The sequence below is a fragment of the Tenrec ecaudatus genome, chromosome 1 (genome assembly GCF_050624435.1).
Source record: "Tenrec ecaudatus isolate mTenEca1 chromosome 1, mTenEca1.hap1, whole genome shotgun sequence".
In the NCBI taxonomy this organism is placed as follows: domain Eukaryota; kingdom Metazoa; phylum Chordata; class Mammalia; order Afrosoricida; family Tenrecidae; genus Tenrec; species Tenrec ecaudatus.
In genome coordinates this window covers 123,621,525-123,639,106 of record NC_134530.1, presented here as the reverse complement: position 1 = coordinate 123,639,106, position 17,582 = coordinate 123,621,525, and the positions used below count along the sequence as shown (strand labels likewise).

Here is a 17,582-nt window from a genome sequence, read left to right as displayed (position 1 = left end):
AGGAACAGTAGTTCAAAAATATGGTTTTAGTGCTATAAACAAAGCTGGAGATCACATGATAGAATTTTGCAAGACCAACAACTTGTTCATAACAATATATTTTTTCAACAGTCCAATGACTTCTCCAGATGAAATACACAGAAACCAAGTTGACTACATTTGTGGGAAGAGATCATTGAAAAGCTCAATATTATTTGCTAAAACCAGGCCAGGAACTGATTGTAGAACAGACCATCAAGTGCTCATAGGTTAACTTCAGGTTGAAGCTGAAGAAAATTAAATCAGGTCCATGAGAGTGAAAATACAACCTTAAATCTATCCCACTTGAATTTTGAGAACATCTCAAAACCAGATTATGCTGCATTGAACACTAATGACAGAAGATCTGATGAGCTATGGGAGGACATGCAGAAAATAATTCATAAAGAATGCAAATGGTCATTAAAAAGATGGGGAAAAATGAAAAGATCAATTTGGATGTCAGAAGAGACTCTGAAACTTGCTCTACTCATAGAGTAACTAAGACAAATGGAAGACATAATGAAGTCAAAGATCTCAACAGAAAATTTCAAAGGGCTGTTTGAGAAGAAAAAGTTAAATATTATAATTAAATGTGCAAAGACCTAGAATTAGAAACAAAAAGGAAGAACATGCACTGATTATCTTAAAGAACTCAAGAAAAAAAATGGAAGCTTCATGTTATAATATTGAAAGATTCTATGGACAAAATGCAGGAATCATCAAAAGAAGATAGACAAAATACAGAGTCACTGTAACAAAAAGAATTAGTCAACATACCACCATTTAAGGAGGTGGCATATGAGCAAGGACCAATTGTACTGAAGTAAGAGGTTCAAGCTGCCCTGAAAGCATCAGCCATGAACAAGGTTCCAGGAATTGAAATGTTTTAACCCGGTGATACAGCATTGGAAGCACTCACTCGTCAATGTCAGGAAATTTGAAAGACACCTACTTGACCAACTGACTGGAAGAGATCCATATTTGTATCAATTCCAAAGAAAAGTGACCCATCAGAATGTTCAAATTAGAGAACAGTGTCATTGATATCACATCCAAGTAAACTTTTTGCTGAATATTCTCCAACAATGGCTGCAGCAGTACACTGGCAGGAAGCTACTCAGTGATTCAGGCTGGGTCTAGAAGAGGACATGGACCAAGGGATATCATTGCTAATGTCAGATAGATCTTCACTCAAAGCTGAGAATACCAGAAAGATCTTTACATGTGTATTATGACTATGCTGAGGCCTTGGACTGTGTGGATTATAATAAACTACAGATAGTCTTAAAAAGAATAGAAATTCCAGAACACTTGATTGTGCACATGCTGAACCTGTACGTGGTCCAAGAGGGAGTTGTGCAAACAGAACAAGGAATACGGTGTGGTTTAAAATCAGAAAGGGTTGTATACTCCACCTTATTTATTCAGTCTGTATACTGAGGAAATATTCAGAGAAACTAGCCAGTTTCTTCTATATAAAGAAGAATGTGGCATCAGGATTGGAAGAAGGCTTATTAACAACTTTCAATATACAGATGGCCACTTTTCTTGCAGAAAGTGAGGAGTACTTGAAGCACTTGCTGATGACGATCCAAGACAGCAGCTTTCAGCATAGATTGCAATTCAATGTAAAGAAGATTAAAACCCTCACAAGACTGAAGTTGTCAAGGATTTCATCTTGCTTGGATGTGCAATCATTGTTCCTGAAACAGCAGTCAAGAGATCAAAACATGTTGCATATGACAAATCTGTAGTACAAGACCACTTTGGAGTGCCAAAAATCAAGGGCATTACTTTGAGGACTAAGATGCCCCCAATTCATGATATTTTCAGTTGCTTCTTACATATGTTAAGTAAGGAAGACTGAAGAATAATCGGTGCATTTGAATTATGGTCCTGTCAAAGTACCATGGACTGCTAAAAGGACAAACAACAGTGTCTTGGAAGAAGTACATTAGAATATTTCTTAGAGGCAAGGGTGGCAAGACTTTGTCTTATATACCTTGGACATGTTGTCAAGAGAGACAAGCCTTAGAGAAGGACATCATGCTTTGTAAAATAGAGGGGCAGCGAAAAAGAGGATGATCCTCAGGGAGATGGATTGACAGTGGCTGCAACAATGGGCTCAAACATAGGAGCAATTTGAGGGCGCCACAGGACCAGAAGTGTTTCGTTCTATTGTGCATAGGGTTACTAGGGGTCAGAACTCACTTGATGGCTCCTAAGAACAATAACACTTTTCATTTTATAGCTTATAACCAGCAATACAAGGTAGCGACTATAAATAATTACTTGGAGATGATTACCATCCACCGTCAGCATTAAAGACAGATATAAAGATGAAAACATATAAACCCTGCCCTTAAGAGGAACTCATGATTTTTAAGGAGAACAGACACTTAAAGAAATAATTTTGTACAGTATTATAGTTCCCATAATAATATGTATCTTCATTTTTATCTTCAATTTTTAAGAAAGCTTCTTAAAAAGCAGTACTTTCTCATTCTGCTATCTCATACTTATTTACTCCTCAACTTTTTTACCTGCTGCTTATTAGAAATACATGTAAATATCGAATGGGAAATTTTCTCTTTATCATTAATTTTACACAACTAATCATTTAAAAATTTTTGAAATGGCAGTTGTTTATATATTCTAATGTAAAGATAGAAAAAATTAAATTTATGTGAGCCCAGTGGTGTTATGGCTGTGTGTTGGGCTGCTAACTATAACAGCAGTTTGAAACCCAAGCCACCCGTTTGGAGAAAGACAGGGTTTTCTACTCCTATAAAGAATTACAGTCTCAGAACCCCAAAAGGGGCAGTTCTATCTTGTCCTATAGGGTCGCTATGAGTTGGAATCAATTCAATGACAGTGAATTTTGGTTTTTTTTGGAAGCAACAAAACAATAACCCAGTATATGCCTTTGCAGGTTTATATATAGAATGATAATGTAATACTCTTTTCTAACCTGTATTTTCCCTACATATATTATCATGTCACTAAATATTACTTTTATCATTATTTATGTAACAACTGATGGGAGATTAAGTTTTCTCATTTTTATTATTGTAAGCAGTACAGAAATTAATATATCTTTAAGTGTATTCATTAATATAGGATTAACTTGTAGGTACAATAGCTGACTCAAAGGATACGTAAAACTATTAAAGATCTATGTATCACCATACATAAAACTCTCAAGGGCATTATGCCTCTAGCAGCAATCATTTTTCTGTACCCTACCACTGATAATATAAAAATGAAATTTTTGTTGTTATTATTCTTTTTTTTGTTATTATTCTTTAAAAATATTTGTCAACTTATTGTTTAAAGTAGTTGAATTCTTAATTGAAAAGTTTGTATTCTTTATTTTTCATGAAGAAAATATTTTAACATATTTTTCAACAATTTTTATTTTTTGTTTTGTAGCTTGTCATATCCCTTATAATTTTTCCCCATTGAGATGCTAAACTCTTTCAACTGATTTGCAAGCAATTATTATATAGAAATATCCCATAATTTTAAAAACTCGGTACCGGTGACAATTTCTACTTTGTGATTGGATTTATCACTCTCTTCAGCTCCTCAACTTCTAATTTTCCCCTAATTTAAGATAATCCCTATCCTTTTGTCTTTCTCACACTATAAATTCTTATATGATCTCTCAATCTATAATATCTATTAAATATTTTATTATTTTCATCCTGTATAATAAATTTATGAATCAATCTGCTGTCAAAGGTCAATTTAATATCAGGGCATAAAGCTTGATTATCAATCAGGTTACAGGAAGATAAAGATTGGAGAAATTAAGCTGGTGACTCCAGCATTGAGTATGAAAAGTGCTTTTGGCCCATCTCTCCAAGTGTTATTATTTTTTGCTTAAACTTACAAATCCTTGCCAACCTAAGCCAAACATTATTTTGCTATTATCCAGCTACTCTTGAGGGTAAGACCAAAAAAAAGGAGTTATATTTCCAATCAGCTCAAAAACATAAACTGCCACTAAGTCAGTTCTGACTCATAGTGATCCTGTAGGTCAGGGTTGAACTACCCTTGTGGGTTTCTGAGACTGTAACTGTAGAAAGCCTCATCTTCCTCCCTTGGGAGCAGCTGGTGGTTTTGAAGTGCTGACCTTGCAGTAAGCTGTCCAACACATAATCACTATGCCTTGTAGCGTTGAAAAATAGCATGATGGTGGGACAAGAGGGAAGTAAAAAGGAAATAGAGGAAAGAACCAGGAGGTAAAGGACATCGATAGAGGCCAAAATACAGGCATGTGCGTATATAAATATATATATGTGTATAATATGAGAGGGGAATAGAATTATGCACTCATATCTTAAGCTTGCAGATGGACATTAGGCCTCGACTCAAGTACTCCCTTAACACGAGAACACTTTGTTCTAACAACCCGGCACTCTGAGATGCTCACCTTCCATACACTATCATTGAAGACAAAAGGGATGCAAAAGCAAATGTGGTGAAGAAAGTGACCATCTAGCTCAGAAGCAACAAAGCCCACATGGAAGAAGCACACCAGCCTGTGTGATCATTAGGTGTTGATGAGATCAGGTGTCAGGCATAAAAGACCCAGAATAAAACTATACCCAAGGTGAATTGGGGTAGGGGGGCATGGAGTGGAGACCCAATGCCCATCTGTAGACAATTGGACATCCCCTCACAGAGGGGTCACAGGGAAGAGATGAGCCAGTCATGGTACAGTATAGCACCAATGAAACACACAACGTTCCTCTAGTTCTTTGGTGCTTCCTTCACCCTACTATCATGACCTCAATTTTACCTTAAAAATCAGATTAGACCAGAGCATGCACACTGCTACATAGGAAATCCAGGAAAGAGAAACCCCTCAGGGCCAACAATGAGAGTAGAGATACCAGGAGGATTAGGGGAGGTGAGGGGGACAAAGGAGAATTCGATCACAAGGATCAATCTAGAACCCCCTCCCAGGGGAACGAATAACAGAAAAGTGGGTGAGGGGCAATGGAGGACAATGTAAATATGGAAAAAATAATCTATAACTTATAAAGGGTTCATGAGGAAGGGTAGGCTGGGGAGGGAGGGCAAAGAAATGAGGAGCTGATATCAGGGCTCAAGTGCAAAGAGAATACTTTGAAAATGATGATTGTGGCATATGTGTAAATGTGCTTGACACACTGGATGAATATATGGATTGTGATAAGAGACGTAAGAGTCCCCAATAAAAATATTTAAAAAAGAAAAAGAGCAAATAGTGAAAAATTTTATTTCTATGCCTAAATAAGTTTTTCTTTTATTTTGACTCTTAGAAGTTAAGTAAAATGTGAGTAATAATTTGAAGTTTACCTTAGTGAAAATTTATTAAAATATAGAATTATTACTATCAATAGTATTTAACAGTATACCAATAGAACAATGTCAATGAAATGTGTAATAGTGAAAAAGACTATTTGGTTAAGTATGTTTATATCTTAACTTAAAGTGGTCTTTAATTGTGGATTTTTAACAAAGAACTTTATGAAACATTTTAAATGTATATGTTAAGATTGCAGAATGGCTTTCAGATGGTAAGAGACCTGCTATCTGTCTGAAAATGGATGAGAGCCACAGGCCAGTGAAACTTCGAAAAGTGGTCCTTGGATTTCCCTGCAGTAGCAACCAAACTGAGTTTAAGTTTGATTTGACCCTCAATTACAAAATTGCCAGTGTTATACAAACATACTCTGATCAGAAGCCCTCGCTTGTGGTATGTATTGTTGACTGCTTATTTTTTATTATAATGCTTATTTTTAACGTGATGGATACAATATTATTATTTCATTTACAGTTTTGTGCAACAAGGAAAGGTGTGCAACAAGCTGCTTCTGTTCTTTTGAAAGATGCTAAATTCATTATGAGTATGGAACAGAAACAAAGGTATATATATATTTTTCCATCTTTCTTTTAAGAACTAGAAGGAGTTTTTAGGGGTCATAGAGATAACTACGTTATCTCTTCAGCTTGGGCAAGTTATTTGACCTCTCCAAGCCTCAGTTTCCAAATCTGTAAAATAAGCATAATAGTAAATGTGAAGATTAAATGAAATATTGAATTTCAGTACAGCTAGGATCCTTATTTATTTCATAGCCAGTTTTCGTGATAAACCAAAATCAAACCCACTGCCATCAAGTCAATACTGACTTACAGTGACCCTGTAGGACAGGCTAGAACTGCCGCTGGGAGTTTCCAAGACTGTTAACAGTTTACCGTGGAGTGGCTGGTCATTTTGAGCTGCTGATCCTGTCGAGTTGGTGAATCACAGCCCACCGTGTATAGCTTTCTTAAAAGATGATCTGTATGGTTGTTCTTTCCTTTCTCACTTTCAGTCCAATACCTGTTGTTACCATTCACTAAAACTGCTCTTGCTTGGTTGATATTTTAGGAATGTGTAACATGTTTAACCACTTATACTTTCTTTAAAAACTCTGGACTCTGTACTGACATTATCAGCCTCCAGTGACTCTCTTCCTACCTTGTTGGCCTCTCTTTCTCAGTCCCCTTTTCATCTTTTCTCCCAAACTCTTACATGTTGCCATCCTCAGGACTTCCTCTTGGGTTCATTCTTTCTCATTCTGGGCTGCTAGATGATTTCACACACATTTTTAAGGTTCATCAAACTCATAGTTAGGAACACATGAATATGAAAGTAAGAAAGTCCTGGCTCTTTACAGACAGTGTTCAGATAATATAGTGTGGTGAAAATCTTTTCATATATGTATACTCTAAAATAATAAATTATGTCAGAGGTTTATAGAATACTAATATTAGAAAAATCTCTTAATAACTTTATTATATTTTAAATAGGTTACAGAAATGTGCAACTTCTATAAGGGATTCAAAACTGAGAGGTAAGTTTATAACTTCTGCATTATTTCTGGTTTATATAAAGGAATCAGTTACTGATAAAATAATAAAAATAATTAACAGATTACATATTTCTATTATAGAAATACTAATACATGGTGTTGCGTATCATCACGCTGGCATGGAGCTTCCAGATAGAAAAATAGTTGAGGGAGCTTTTGCCATTGGAGATCTACCAGTTCTTTGTAAGTAAAACAGGCTCTTTTGGATATTATATTATAATATAATATATTATAAAATATTTCAAGAAAAAGACCTCTCATAGTCTTAACTTATTTTTGTCTTTCTCCTAAAATCTAAAGCTATATAACTACCCATACATGCAACAGTAAACTCTTGAGCAATCTTTATTCTTTATATGTTTCTGAACATAGTAAAAATTAAAAGGAACAACTAAATTGATGGCTGGTTGAAATGTGTTATTACTTTAGGTTCTAAAGTTCATTTTACCCTCCTTTTCTAAGTTTCTTATATATGATTCTTACTACTTTTATAATAGGAGTCCAAACCTAAATTCACTACTATTGAGTCAATGCTGGTTCATAGCAACCCTATAGATGAGGGTAGAACTGCTTCTGTGAGTTTCTAAGATGGAAACTTTATGGGAGTAGAAACCCATCTTCCAAGTAGCAGCTGGTGGTTTCCAACTGCAGAACTTGCAGTTATCAGCCCATTGGTAGCCAATACACCACCAGGGTTCCTTTATAATCATATAAAGAGAGGGCTTTAAAAGAAAATGTCTTCCTGAAATAATAAGATTATATGGTTTGAAATGACTATTTCTTAATCTGATGCAGTTACTACCAGTACGTTAGCTATGGGAGTAAATTTACCTGCTCATCTTGTAATTATAAAATCAACAATGCATTATGTTGGAGGAATGTTTGAAGAATACAGTGAAACAGATATTCTGCAGATGATTGGTAGAGCTGGTCGACCTCAAGTAAGTGACCTCGAGTAATTTATTTTAAAAACATGGTAAAAACAAATAATTCAAAAACCATCTTAGGTAACTTACATGAACAAAAGGTTAATTTTCATGCTAGGTTAGATTAAAAAATTAAAATGTAACTGAGAAAATCTATTCTAACTGAGCAAGAGAAAAAATAAATCTGAGTAACCAGGCTAGTCTCCTACCATGTCCTCCAAACTCTAGTTAGTTAATGAAAGTGTGGATTAATGATTGGACATAATAAGTGGGACAGTTTTTCATTGTGCATTACACAACATATAGCATACATTGGTCCTTGCATTAAATGCCAGTAGGTTCCCCCAGGCATTTTTTGTGACAGTAAAAGTCAGCCCATACATGTTTCAAAACATACCCTCTTTTGGCAAATATTTGAATAATTGAGTTATTTTTATAAATACTGAGGGAACATTTAGGAAGATTACCCTTTCAAAGAGCCTCAAAACAATAAGTTATACACATTTAAAATTTTATATGATAAATTAGATTATATGTAAACTATACAAAATTTGCCATTTCTATTAATTTGCCTAATACTGTATTGATTTTACCACTACCAAAGATATGTTACAGTGACGTCAAAATGGTATGTATTCATAGTCTATAATAATTTTAAAAATTAAATTCTTAAAAAATTGTAAATCAAGTATTTTAGGCCCTTTTGACATGTAGTCAAAAGAAGAGAACTGTTTATTGTAATGTAAAATTCTTGCGATATTGAAGAGAGCTGGTACTGACATGTGGTCTTCTGTATTAAGTTTCTCTCTCTCCATGTCTGTTTGGTTTCCAGTTTGATAGCACAGCCACTGCAGTTATAATGACTCGACTAAGTACCAGAGAGAAGTACATTCAGATGCTAGATTGCAGTGATGCTGTAGAAAGCAGGTAATATGGGAAAGATTCCAAACAGATAATGTTGCTTTGATTTATTTTTCTATTAACAATATTTCAATAATTGTAACTAAAAATGTATATTCTTTAAGGCTATCTTAGTTTTCTAGTGCTGATATAACAGAAATAGAACTCCAAACTACCATCGAGTCGATGCTGACTCATAACGACCCTATAGGACAGGGTGGAGCTGCCCTATTTCCAAGATTGTAACTCTTTACGGGAGTAAAAAGCCCGTCTTTCTCCCAGAAATACAACAGCATATGGCTTTAACAAACAAATGTATTTTCTCCCAGTATAGGAGATTATGAGTCTGAATTCAGGGTGATGAATAGCAGTTCTCAACCTTTGAGTCGTGACCCTTTGGTGGTTGAATGACCCTCTAACAGGGGTCACCCAATTCATAACAGTAGCAAAATTACAGTTATGAAATAGCAATGAAAATAATTTTATGGTTGGGGAGTCACCACAACATAAGGAACTGTGTTAAAAGGTAGTGGCATTAGGAAGGTTGAGAACCAAATATTTTAAAACATGCATCATGGTACTTTAAATAAAAAGTTTTTGAAATAGCAATAGTCTATTAATATTTTAACATACTATAAGTAGAATAATATATTCATGGCACACCAATAGTCTATAGTTTCATTTTTCTCTAATGCCATATGACAGATTTTATGAGGAATTATATTTTCCATATTAGTCTTATGGTTTTTAATACTTTTCTCAAAGTGTATGAAACATTCATGCATTTTCAGTTTAATAAATTTGAACAACTTAAATTGATTTTTCACAGCCTAGTATTTTTAACTATGGAAATCCTCTATGTAGGTGAAATGGAGGGCATATTGAATTCAGATTTTTTAATATTATAATATGTAAACCTTTAAAAATGTATTATTGATTGAGAGCTAATACATATATATCATTTCATAGTTCAGTCACATCAAGTAGAGTTGTACAATTGCTTCCACAATCGGTTTCCAAACATTCTTTTTCTTCCTGGATTCCTTGACAACATCTCCCTTTACCTCCCCACCCCTCACCACTGTAACTCACCCCAACCCCTCGAGCCCTATTCTACTTACTATCTCCATAGGTTCATCAGTCCTGGGTTTCGTGCACCTAAACACAGAAAAACATATAACACAAACTTTAAGAGAGTGATCTCCGATGACATAACACCTCTGAGATACACCCAAATGTGAACAAATAAAAACAAAACAAAACAAACTCAAAATACAGAAATACAGAAAGTGTTGAAAACCAAATCAGGTCCAGCATGCATCAGAGGGGGATCAACTGACAAGTTGGGATTCTTAAAGCTACTATAACAATTCATAAATCAATTATATCAAACAAACTTGTATATATGTTGTACATATATGTTGTATATATGTTACCATCACTATTTTCAAAACATTGTTATTTTTCATATCTTAAAAATATAATTTTATTGGGAGTTCATACAAATCTTATCACAATCCATAGGTGCATCCATAGTGTCAAGCCAACAGGTGTATTAGAATACCATTCTTCTTAATGATATCCATACTTTGTCATGATCTTCACAGATGCCTTTGCATAGTAAATAAAGCCAAGTAACTATCTTGTTTTTTCTCCTTTCAGCTAAGACCACAGGCATAGAAGTTAGAATTTATAACACATATATTTGCATTATACAATTCAATCCATAACAAAGGAATTTTTTCATAAAAAAGAGATAATGTAGTTTCATTCAATAGTATTCTTGCCATGGTTCCTTGTTGTAGAAGAGAAACAATATAATTTTCACATCTCTTCACTTCTATATAGTTGGTTTAATAATAGATAATCAATTTGAGACCTTATTTAATTTGATTAAACTGCTCTTATAATCTGTTATAGAGCCAAAGAATAGAGAAGAAGCATCTCAAATGTTTTTAATAGTTGAACTCAACATATTAAGATTTCCTGTTGCATTTTCTGTATTAATTATATACTTTATGAATTAGAAAATAGTAACAAACATATAAATTATTGAAGCTAAGAAATTTAAAATTATAGCATTGAAATATATGTAACTAATGCAAATTTTGGTTTTTTCTTAGTTTGCATAAACATCTCATTGAACATTTAAATGCAGAGATAGTATTGCGTACTATCACAGATGTGAACATTGCTTTGGAATGGATACGATCAACCTTGCTCTATATCAGAGCCTTGAAAAATCCATCTCATTATGGTTTGTTACTTTGACTTGAAAAAGCAATAATTTTTCAAGCCATTTGGGCCATATTTATACTAATAGATTGCATTATAGATTGCAGAAACTAATAGCAGAAAATCTAACAACAAATAAGTGAGAAATCTTTCTGTGTTTTAAGTCTTTCAATGAGGTTTGAAATTAGTACTATTAAGAATGAAATGTAGTACATAGCTTTTAGAAAACACTAACTCCAATACAGGCTAAAAAATGCTGAAAATTAATGTAATTTAAACTTTTAAAACGTTTTAAATTTTGTCTGTACTTTGTGTTCAGCAGTCTCTTTTTCTGAATTTGCAACTGTTCACTTAGCAATTTATAAGAAATCAATGCATGCCACTACTGTTCTTGCTGGAATTTTCATCCTGCTTTTATTTTTTAATTTTATTTATTTATGTTTTGTGAAGCACCTGTTCAATTATTTTATCAATTTTAAATTAAGTTGTTTTAATTTATGTATTGGATTACTTTATATAACTTAGATAAAAGTCCATTGTTAAACACATATATTCAATTTTATTTTCCCTGTCTGGCATACCTATTCACTTAAAAGTTTTTTCTTTGTGTGTTTTAGGTGAAAATTTGCAGAGAAAATTAGTTTCTCATTGGATAGTTTGTATATAAAGTACCCTGTGACATTGGTTGTGTTTTACTCAATGTGTCAGCACTCTTCCCTATTTCCACCCTGTATTTCCCATTTTCCTTTGTCCAAATGTTCTATCTCTTCCTGCTTTCTCATCTTTGTTTTTGGATACGTTATTTGAGTGTATATTCTAATGAACATGTTGTATAATTGATTATTGTAGCTTGTTTAAGCGATTATAGTGTAAGTGATTATTCTAATTAACATGTTTCTCTTGGGTGTTATTGTTAATTTAATGGGCCTGTCCACTATTTGCCTTAAAGGTGGTCCCCAAGAATGCCTTCAGTTCCAGGCCAGGAGGGTATCTTAGGGCCACAGTCTCTGTCAGATTGGTCTGTTCTTTTTTGCCTGCATTTTTCTCCAGCTGTGTCTGTGATCCTCTGTTGTGGTCCAAGTTCTGAGTAGTCAGTCGTGGTAGCTGGGCACGCACCATTTAGTTCTTTCAGTCTTAGAACCTATTCACTTTCTTAAGGAATCTTGATGGCCTCAAGTTCTTAATTTTAAGTAAAGCTGTGATGAATATTCTTATACATGTGCATATGTATCTGAGCATATGTGCTTATCAGTGAAATTACTGTGTTATTGGGTGTGTGTAGAGTTAACATTAATAAATAGCATAGTTCCCAAAATGGCTATATTCCCAAACATTTATTTATAAGAACATTCATTTTAAAATGGAAGTCCATTCCAAACCAAATCTGCTGCCATCACGTCAATTCTGACTTATGTGACAGAACTTTGCTATGTGTAAAACTGAAACATTAGAAATTTACTCTATTCTTGTTAAAATACAGGCATACCTCATTTTCCTGTGTGTTCTTTGTTTTACTTCACAGATATTGTGTTGTTCTTTCTTAAAATGTTTATTGACATACAATTCACATATATAATTATATAGTTCAGTTACATTAAAAAGAGTTCTGCACTCATCACCACAGTCAATTTTAGGACACTTTCTTCTTTCTTGTTCTCATTGTTGTTGGCCTACCATTTCCCCTACCCACCATCCCCTACCATGTCCCTATGAAACTGTTGATCAAATTACTGTCTCTATAGATTACCTGTCCTGGATTTCAAATAGGACAAAAGGGAGATCAAATGACAAGGTGTTACATTTTAATGCACTCTGTTTGATAGTAAGGCCATTCTCATCCCTAATCCATAGTCAGAGGGAGTTCACTGGAGGCTTCATGCACATGGGGACTCTGCAACTGGATTTTGAGCTTTCACTGTCATCCACAGCCTTCTGAAAAACCAGGTGTTCAGAATTTAAGCTCTAATACCAATTTCTCCTCCAGATTTGGATTTTATTATTTATAATCCTTGGATCACACAGGCTAGAGTGCTGCTTCTGTGTGGAATTAGCTGATACCTCATTTAGATGGCTGCTTTTTAAGACAAGACTTTTAAGACCTCAAACACTATTCTTTCTGATATAGCATCCATATCTTCAGTGATCTTTTCCTGAGGGCCAGTATTGAGCAGGGCCATGTCATAAGGACAAATTGTTCTTCGATTAGAGCTACTGTTTGGTTTGTTTTACAAATCAGAAGTTTATTTCAGCCCTGTGTTGAGTAAGTTTATAAGGGGTCATTTTCCAAAAGTATGTGCTTCATTTTTTATCTCCTTGTCATATTTTGATCATTCTTACAGTATTTAAAAATTTTCATAGTGTTATTATACACCTAATATACCATAATATAATGTAAGCATAACTTTTATATGCACTGGGAAATTCTTTAAAAATTCAGTGATTGACTCATTTTTTTAAAATATGTTGATTTATTACGGTGGTCTGGAACTGAATGTGCAGTATTTCCAAGCTATGCCAATACTATATTCCTGGTCACTGTTATGTAATAAGATAAGCAAAAATCAGTTAATATTTAAAAGGTTTTATAACTGTTATTGTCTATAAATATTTAAGCCTTGTTGAACTCATTAAGCTATCTCTATTTCCTGTATGACTTTTAATAAGACAACTCTTCTCAAATTAACTGGAATATAAACTGAGCTAATATGGGTGAATTGAATCTGTTTTATTTTATTGTTATTAATTTTAAATGTCTTGCATAGGTTTTGCTTGTGGATTGACCAAAGATGGTATTGAAGAAAAATTGCAAGGTTAGATATATTATAAAACAAAATTTTATTCTGTAAATTTTAGTGAATTACTTCGAAGGCAAGAATCCTCTTTTATGAAGTAACTTTGTGTGGAGAATATATTATATAGCTAGATGTACCAGTCAGAATCCTCCAGGGAGACTGGATATATATTCTGTATTTATTTCAAGGAATTTGCTTATATATTTGTAGGCTTGTAAATCTGAAATTTGTAGCGTGGGCCTGCAACACATTGAAAATTCCTGGGCAGGAATTAATGCTGCAGTCTTGAGGCAGAATTTTTTCTTCCTGAGGGAAACCTCTTTTACTTTTAAGGCCTTTCAACTGACTGCATGTGGCCTAACAACGTAAAGGAAGGTAATCTTATTTACTTAGTCAACTAATGCTAAAGGTTAATGAAAAACCATACTCAAATCTATTGCTATCTGGATAGGGCAAAATATGACAAAATAACGAGGTATAAATTACCAAGGGCACATGAGGGAGGGGGGAAAGGGGAGGGAGGGGGGGGGAAAAAAGAGGACCTGATGCAAGGGGCTTAAGTGGAGAGCAAATGCCTTGAGAATGATTGGGGCAGGGAATGTATGGATGTGCTTTATACAATTGATGTATGTATATGTATGGATGGTGATAAGAGTTGTATGAGTCCCTAATAAAATGTAAAAAAAGAAAAGAGGAGAAAAAAATGATTAGGGCAAAGACTGTACAGATGTGCTTTATACAATTGATGTATGTATATGTATGAACTGTGATAAGAATTGTATGAGCCCCTAATAAATTGTTAAAATTAAAAAAATAATAATAAATAAATAAATAAATAAAATGCAAAAAAAAATCTATTGCTATCAAGTAAACCCTATCTTTCCATATAGGGTTTCCATGCTTATGAATCTTTATAGAGGCAGACTGTCACATCTTTCTCCTATTGAACAGGCTGGTAGATTTGAACTACTGACCTTCTGGGTAATAGCTGAGCCCTTTAACTACTGTGCCACTACCACCTGTACAAAATATCTTCAAAACAATACCCAGTTTAGTATGTAATTGAATAAGTTGGTAGTATAGCCTAACTAACGAGCGCTGGTGGTACTGTGGGCTAGGTATTGGACTGCTAACTGCAAGGCTGTTGGTTCAAACCCACCAGCTGTTCTTCTGGAGAATGATGAAGTCTCCTCCTGTAATGATTTAGTCTAAGAAACCCTCGGGAGCAGCTCTGTTCTGTCCTACAGGGTCACTTTAAGTCAGAATTGACTGGATTGCAGTGCAGTTTGTTTGTAGCCTAACAAAGTTGACAAATAAAACCAACATCACAAGGAATTACTTTTCTCTCACACTTAAACAAATTGTTATTAATTATTAATTCATATAAAAATATCTTCCTTTTTATAATATAGCAACTTTTTAATTTGATTTTTACTTTTAAAATGACCTAAGTGTTTTAAAATATCACTTATAGATATACAACTCTGTATCAACTTAATTTTAAAGTCCAAAATTAAGTTGCTTATCTGTGCCAATGACGTAGTTCTACTAAACCCTAGCACTATTTTTCAGTTGGTTTCTCAGTATTTCATTACTTATCTTTTATGATAGAAAAACTGTTAAGAATTTACTAGGATTAGACATTGCTACCTCTTAATTTTGCTGAGACTTGTTCAGTAAAAGAAAAAGCATTATTATATCCACTAAAAATATTTCAAATTTAATTTATTCTTTACTTGGATGTACATAAGAGTATCTGGCAAAAATGCAAGCATAAGGATGAAGCAGTAAAACTATGCTTTTGAAACTTGGGATAAATTGTGTATAATCATAGCAATGCGGTTTACGTACTCCACTACTATGAAGTTGGTGCTGACTCAGACGGTATAGTAGTACTGCCCCATAGGGTTTCAGAGACAGTAAATCTTGACAGGAACAGACTGCTTCATTTATCTCGTATGGAGCATCTGGTGGATTTAAACCCTTAACCTGTTACATCACCAACATTCCTTGGTTGAGGGTACAGAAATAGTTATATTACCTTTTATTTTTAATCAGATTTATAATGAAGTTTTAAAAGTAAAATCATGTATTTTTATTATAAAGCATCAACGATATACCAGAAATCAGAAAGTTCAAGATATATACATATTTTATATTCTGATATCTGTAATGTTTTTCTTTTATTTAATTAGCAGAATTGCAGTGCATACTTCTCTTATCTTTAGTCGTTGTAGGTGTAGGTTAGTTTTAGCTGTGAAGGAGAATAGCTAAATTTATTGTATTACAGAATATAAGGTTTAAGTAGTCTAAAATCAGTTATCTTTCTATATAATTTTGACTCAAACCACAGTGCAGTTTTTTAAAGACCCTAACTACCTGGAATTAGGAGATGTCACATGTTAAAGGCACAGTCCTACAGACTGCTACGTTCAGACTTTGAACACCAGCCACAAGCTCAAAGTTTCCCAGGTCACTTACACTTCTGACAAATTGGTTATATATGTAAGGTTCACACTACCCCCCAGGAACCAGCTGGAATGGAAGCACATGGGTTCCACAGTTCCAACCAACTGGCTACAAATTCAAGGTTTTCCACTAAGTCCCAGGTTACTAGAATGGCTTACAGAACTTACAGAGAAGTGCTATGAATCCTTTGTCATTTTGTTTATCAAAGATACAAATCAGAACCAGCATAAAGAAGTAGCAAAGAAGAAATTCTCATACTTTGTTAAGATTGAAAGTAAAGGCATTTTAAATACAAAGTGGCCCACTGTTCAAGCAGAGATCACCACCTATTGCTGCCACGTAGACTCCGACACATAATGACCCTATAGGGCAAGAGCAGACCTGCTCCTCTGAGATCATCATAAAAGAATTATTTGACTTTATATTAGAATAAAAGAATACAAAAGGAGATATGAATAAGAAATAGTGAAGTGATAACTTAGACCTAGGGCAAGCAACTTACCCACTATATTCTTTAATTTCTTAACTGATATATAAAGATAGTATCAATACCTACCTTATTGTCACTGGATGGTGTAAATGGTTAAGTGCTGAACTAGTAACTGAAAAAAATGGAGTTTCAAGCCCACCTAAAGGTGCCTCAGACGTAAGGCCTGGTGATTTGTTTTGCAATGTTATAGCCTTGAAAATTCTGTGGAGTACATTTCTATTCTGCACGCATGAGTTGCTAAGAGTTGGCAGTGACTTGATGGCAACTGACAACAAAAATAACAACAAACTTAATGTGTTATTTTGTCAATTCAACAAGGTAAATAAATGTATAGCATGTATAATGCTAGTTATACATGTTATTTTACCATTTATTGAATGAATTGTTTATTAGAAAATATTTTAACATATGAGCTAATTTTTATTTAAATTACATATTGACTATAGTTCTTCCTGGAATAGTAACACAGTACTACAATGTTAGCATATCTAATAAGTTTACTTTACTCTGTTTTCTTATTTACTTAAATAAATGTTTTCTATAATTGAACAGAGTTATGTTTGAAGAATCTAAATGATCTATCTTCTCTAAATTTGATAAAGATGGATGAAGATGTTAATTTCAAACCAACTGGTAATTTTTCCATTATACTAAAATTAATAATTACTTAAGAGTAGCTTAAAAGTTAGTTCTGTAAAAAAATTGGATGATAGGAAAGCTAAATTGTCATCTCAGCTCTCAATAGAATATCATTGAGATTTTCTATAAGGTGTGATAAATTTATACAAAGTCCTATGTATAAAATTATAAATCTACTCATTAAGAAGCAGAAAATTTCAGA

The 17,582-nt window shown here is 33.7% G+C and overlaps 1 protein-coding gene across 1 annotated transcript in view; it reads left to right on the top strand.

Annotated features, from left to right (window-relative positions):
* The window catches only part of HFM1 (helicase for meiosis 1), a 123,721-nt gene that overhangs the window by 37,746 nt on the left and 68,393 nt on the right, over positions 1-17,582 (top strand). The window contains exons 12-20 of the mRNA XM_075540261.1: positions 5,570-5,770; positions 5,852-5,940; positions 6,868-6,911; positions 7,011-7,112; positions 7,725-7,870; positions 8,688-8,782; positions 10,879-11,012; positions 13,753-13,800; positions 17,294-17,374. Coding sequence (XP_075396376.1) covers positions 5,570-5,770; positions 5,852-5,940; positions 6,868-6,911; positions 7,011-7,112; positions 7,725-7,870; positions 8,688-8,782; positions 10,879-11,012; positions 13,753-13,800; positions 17,294-17,374 — 940 coding nt within the window. The remainder of the gene's footprint in view (positions 1-5,569; positions 5,771-5,851; positions 5,941-6,867; positions 6,912-7,010; positions 7,113-7,724; positions 7,871-8,687; positions 8,783-10,878; positions 11,013-13,752; positions 13,801-17,293; positions 17,375-17,582) is intronic.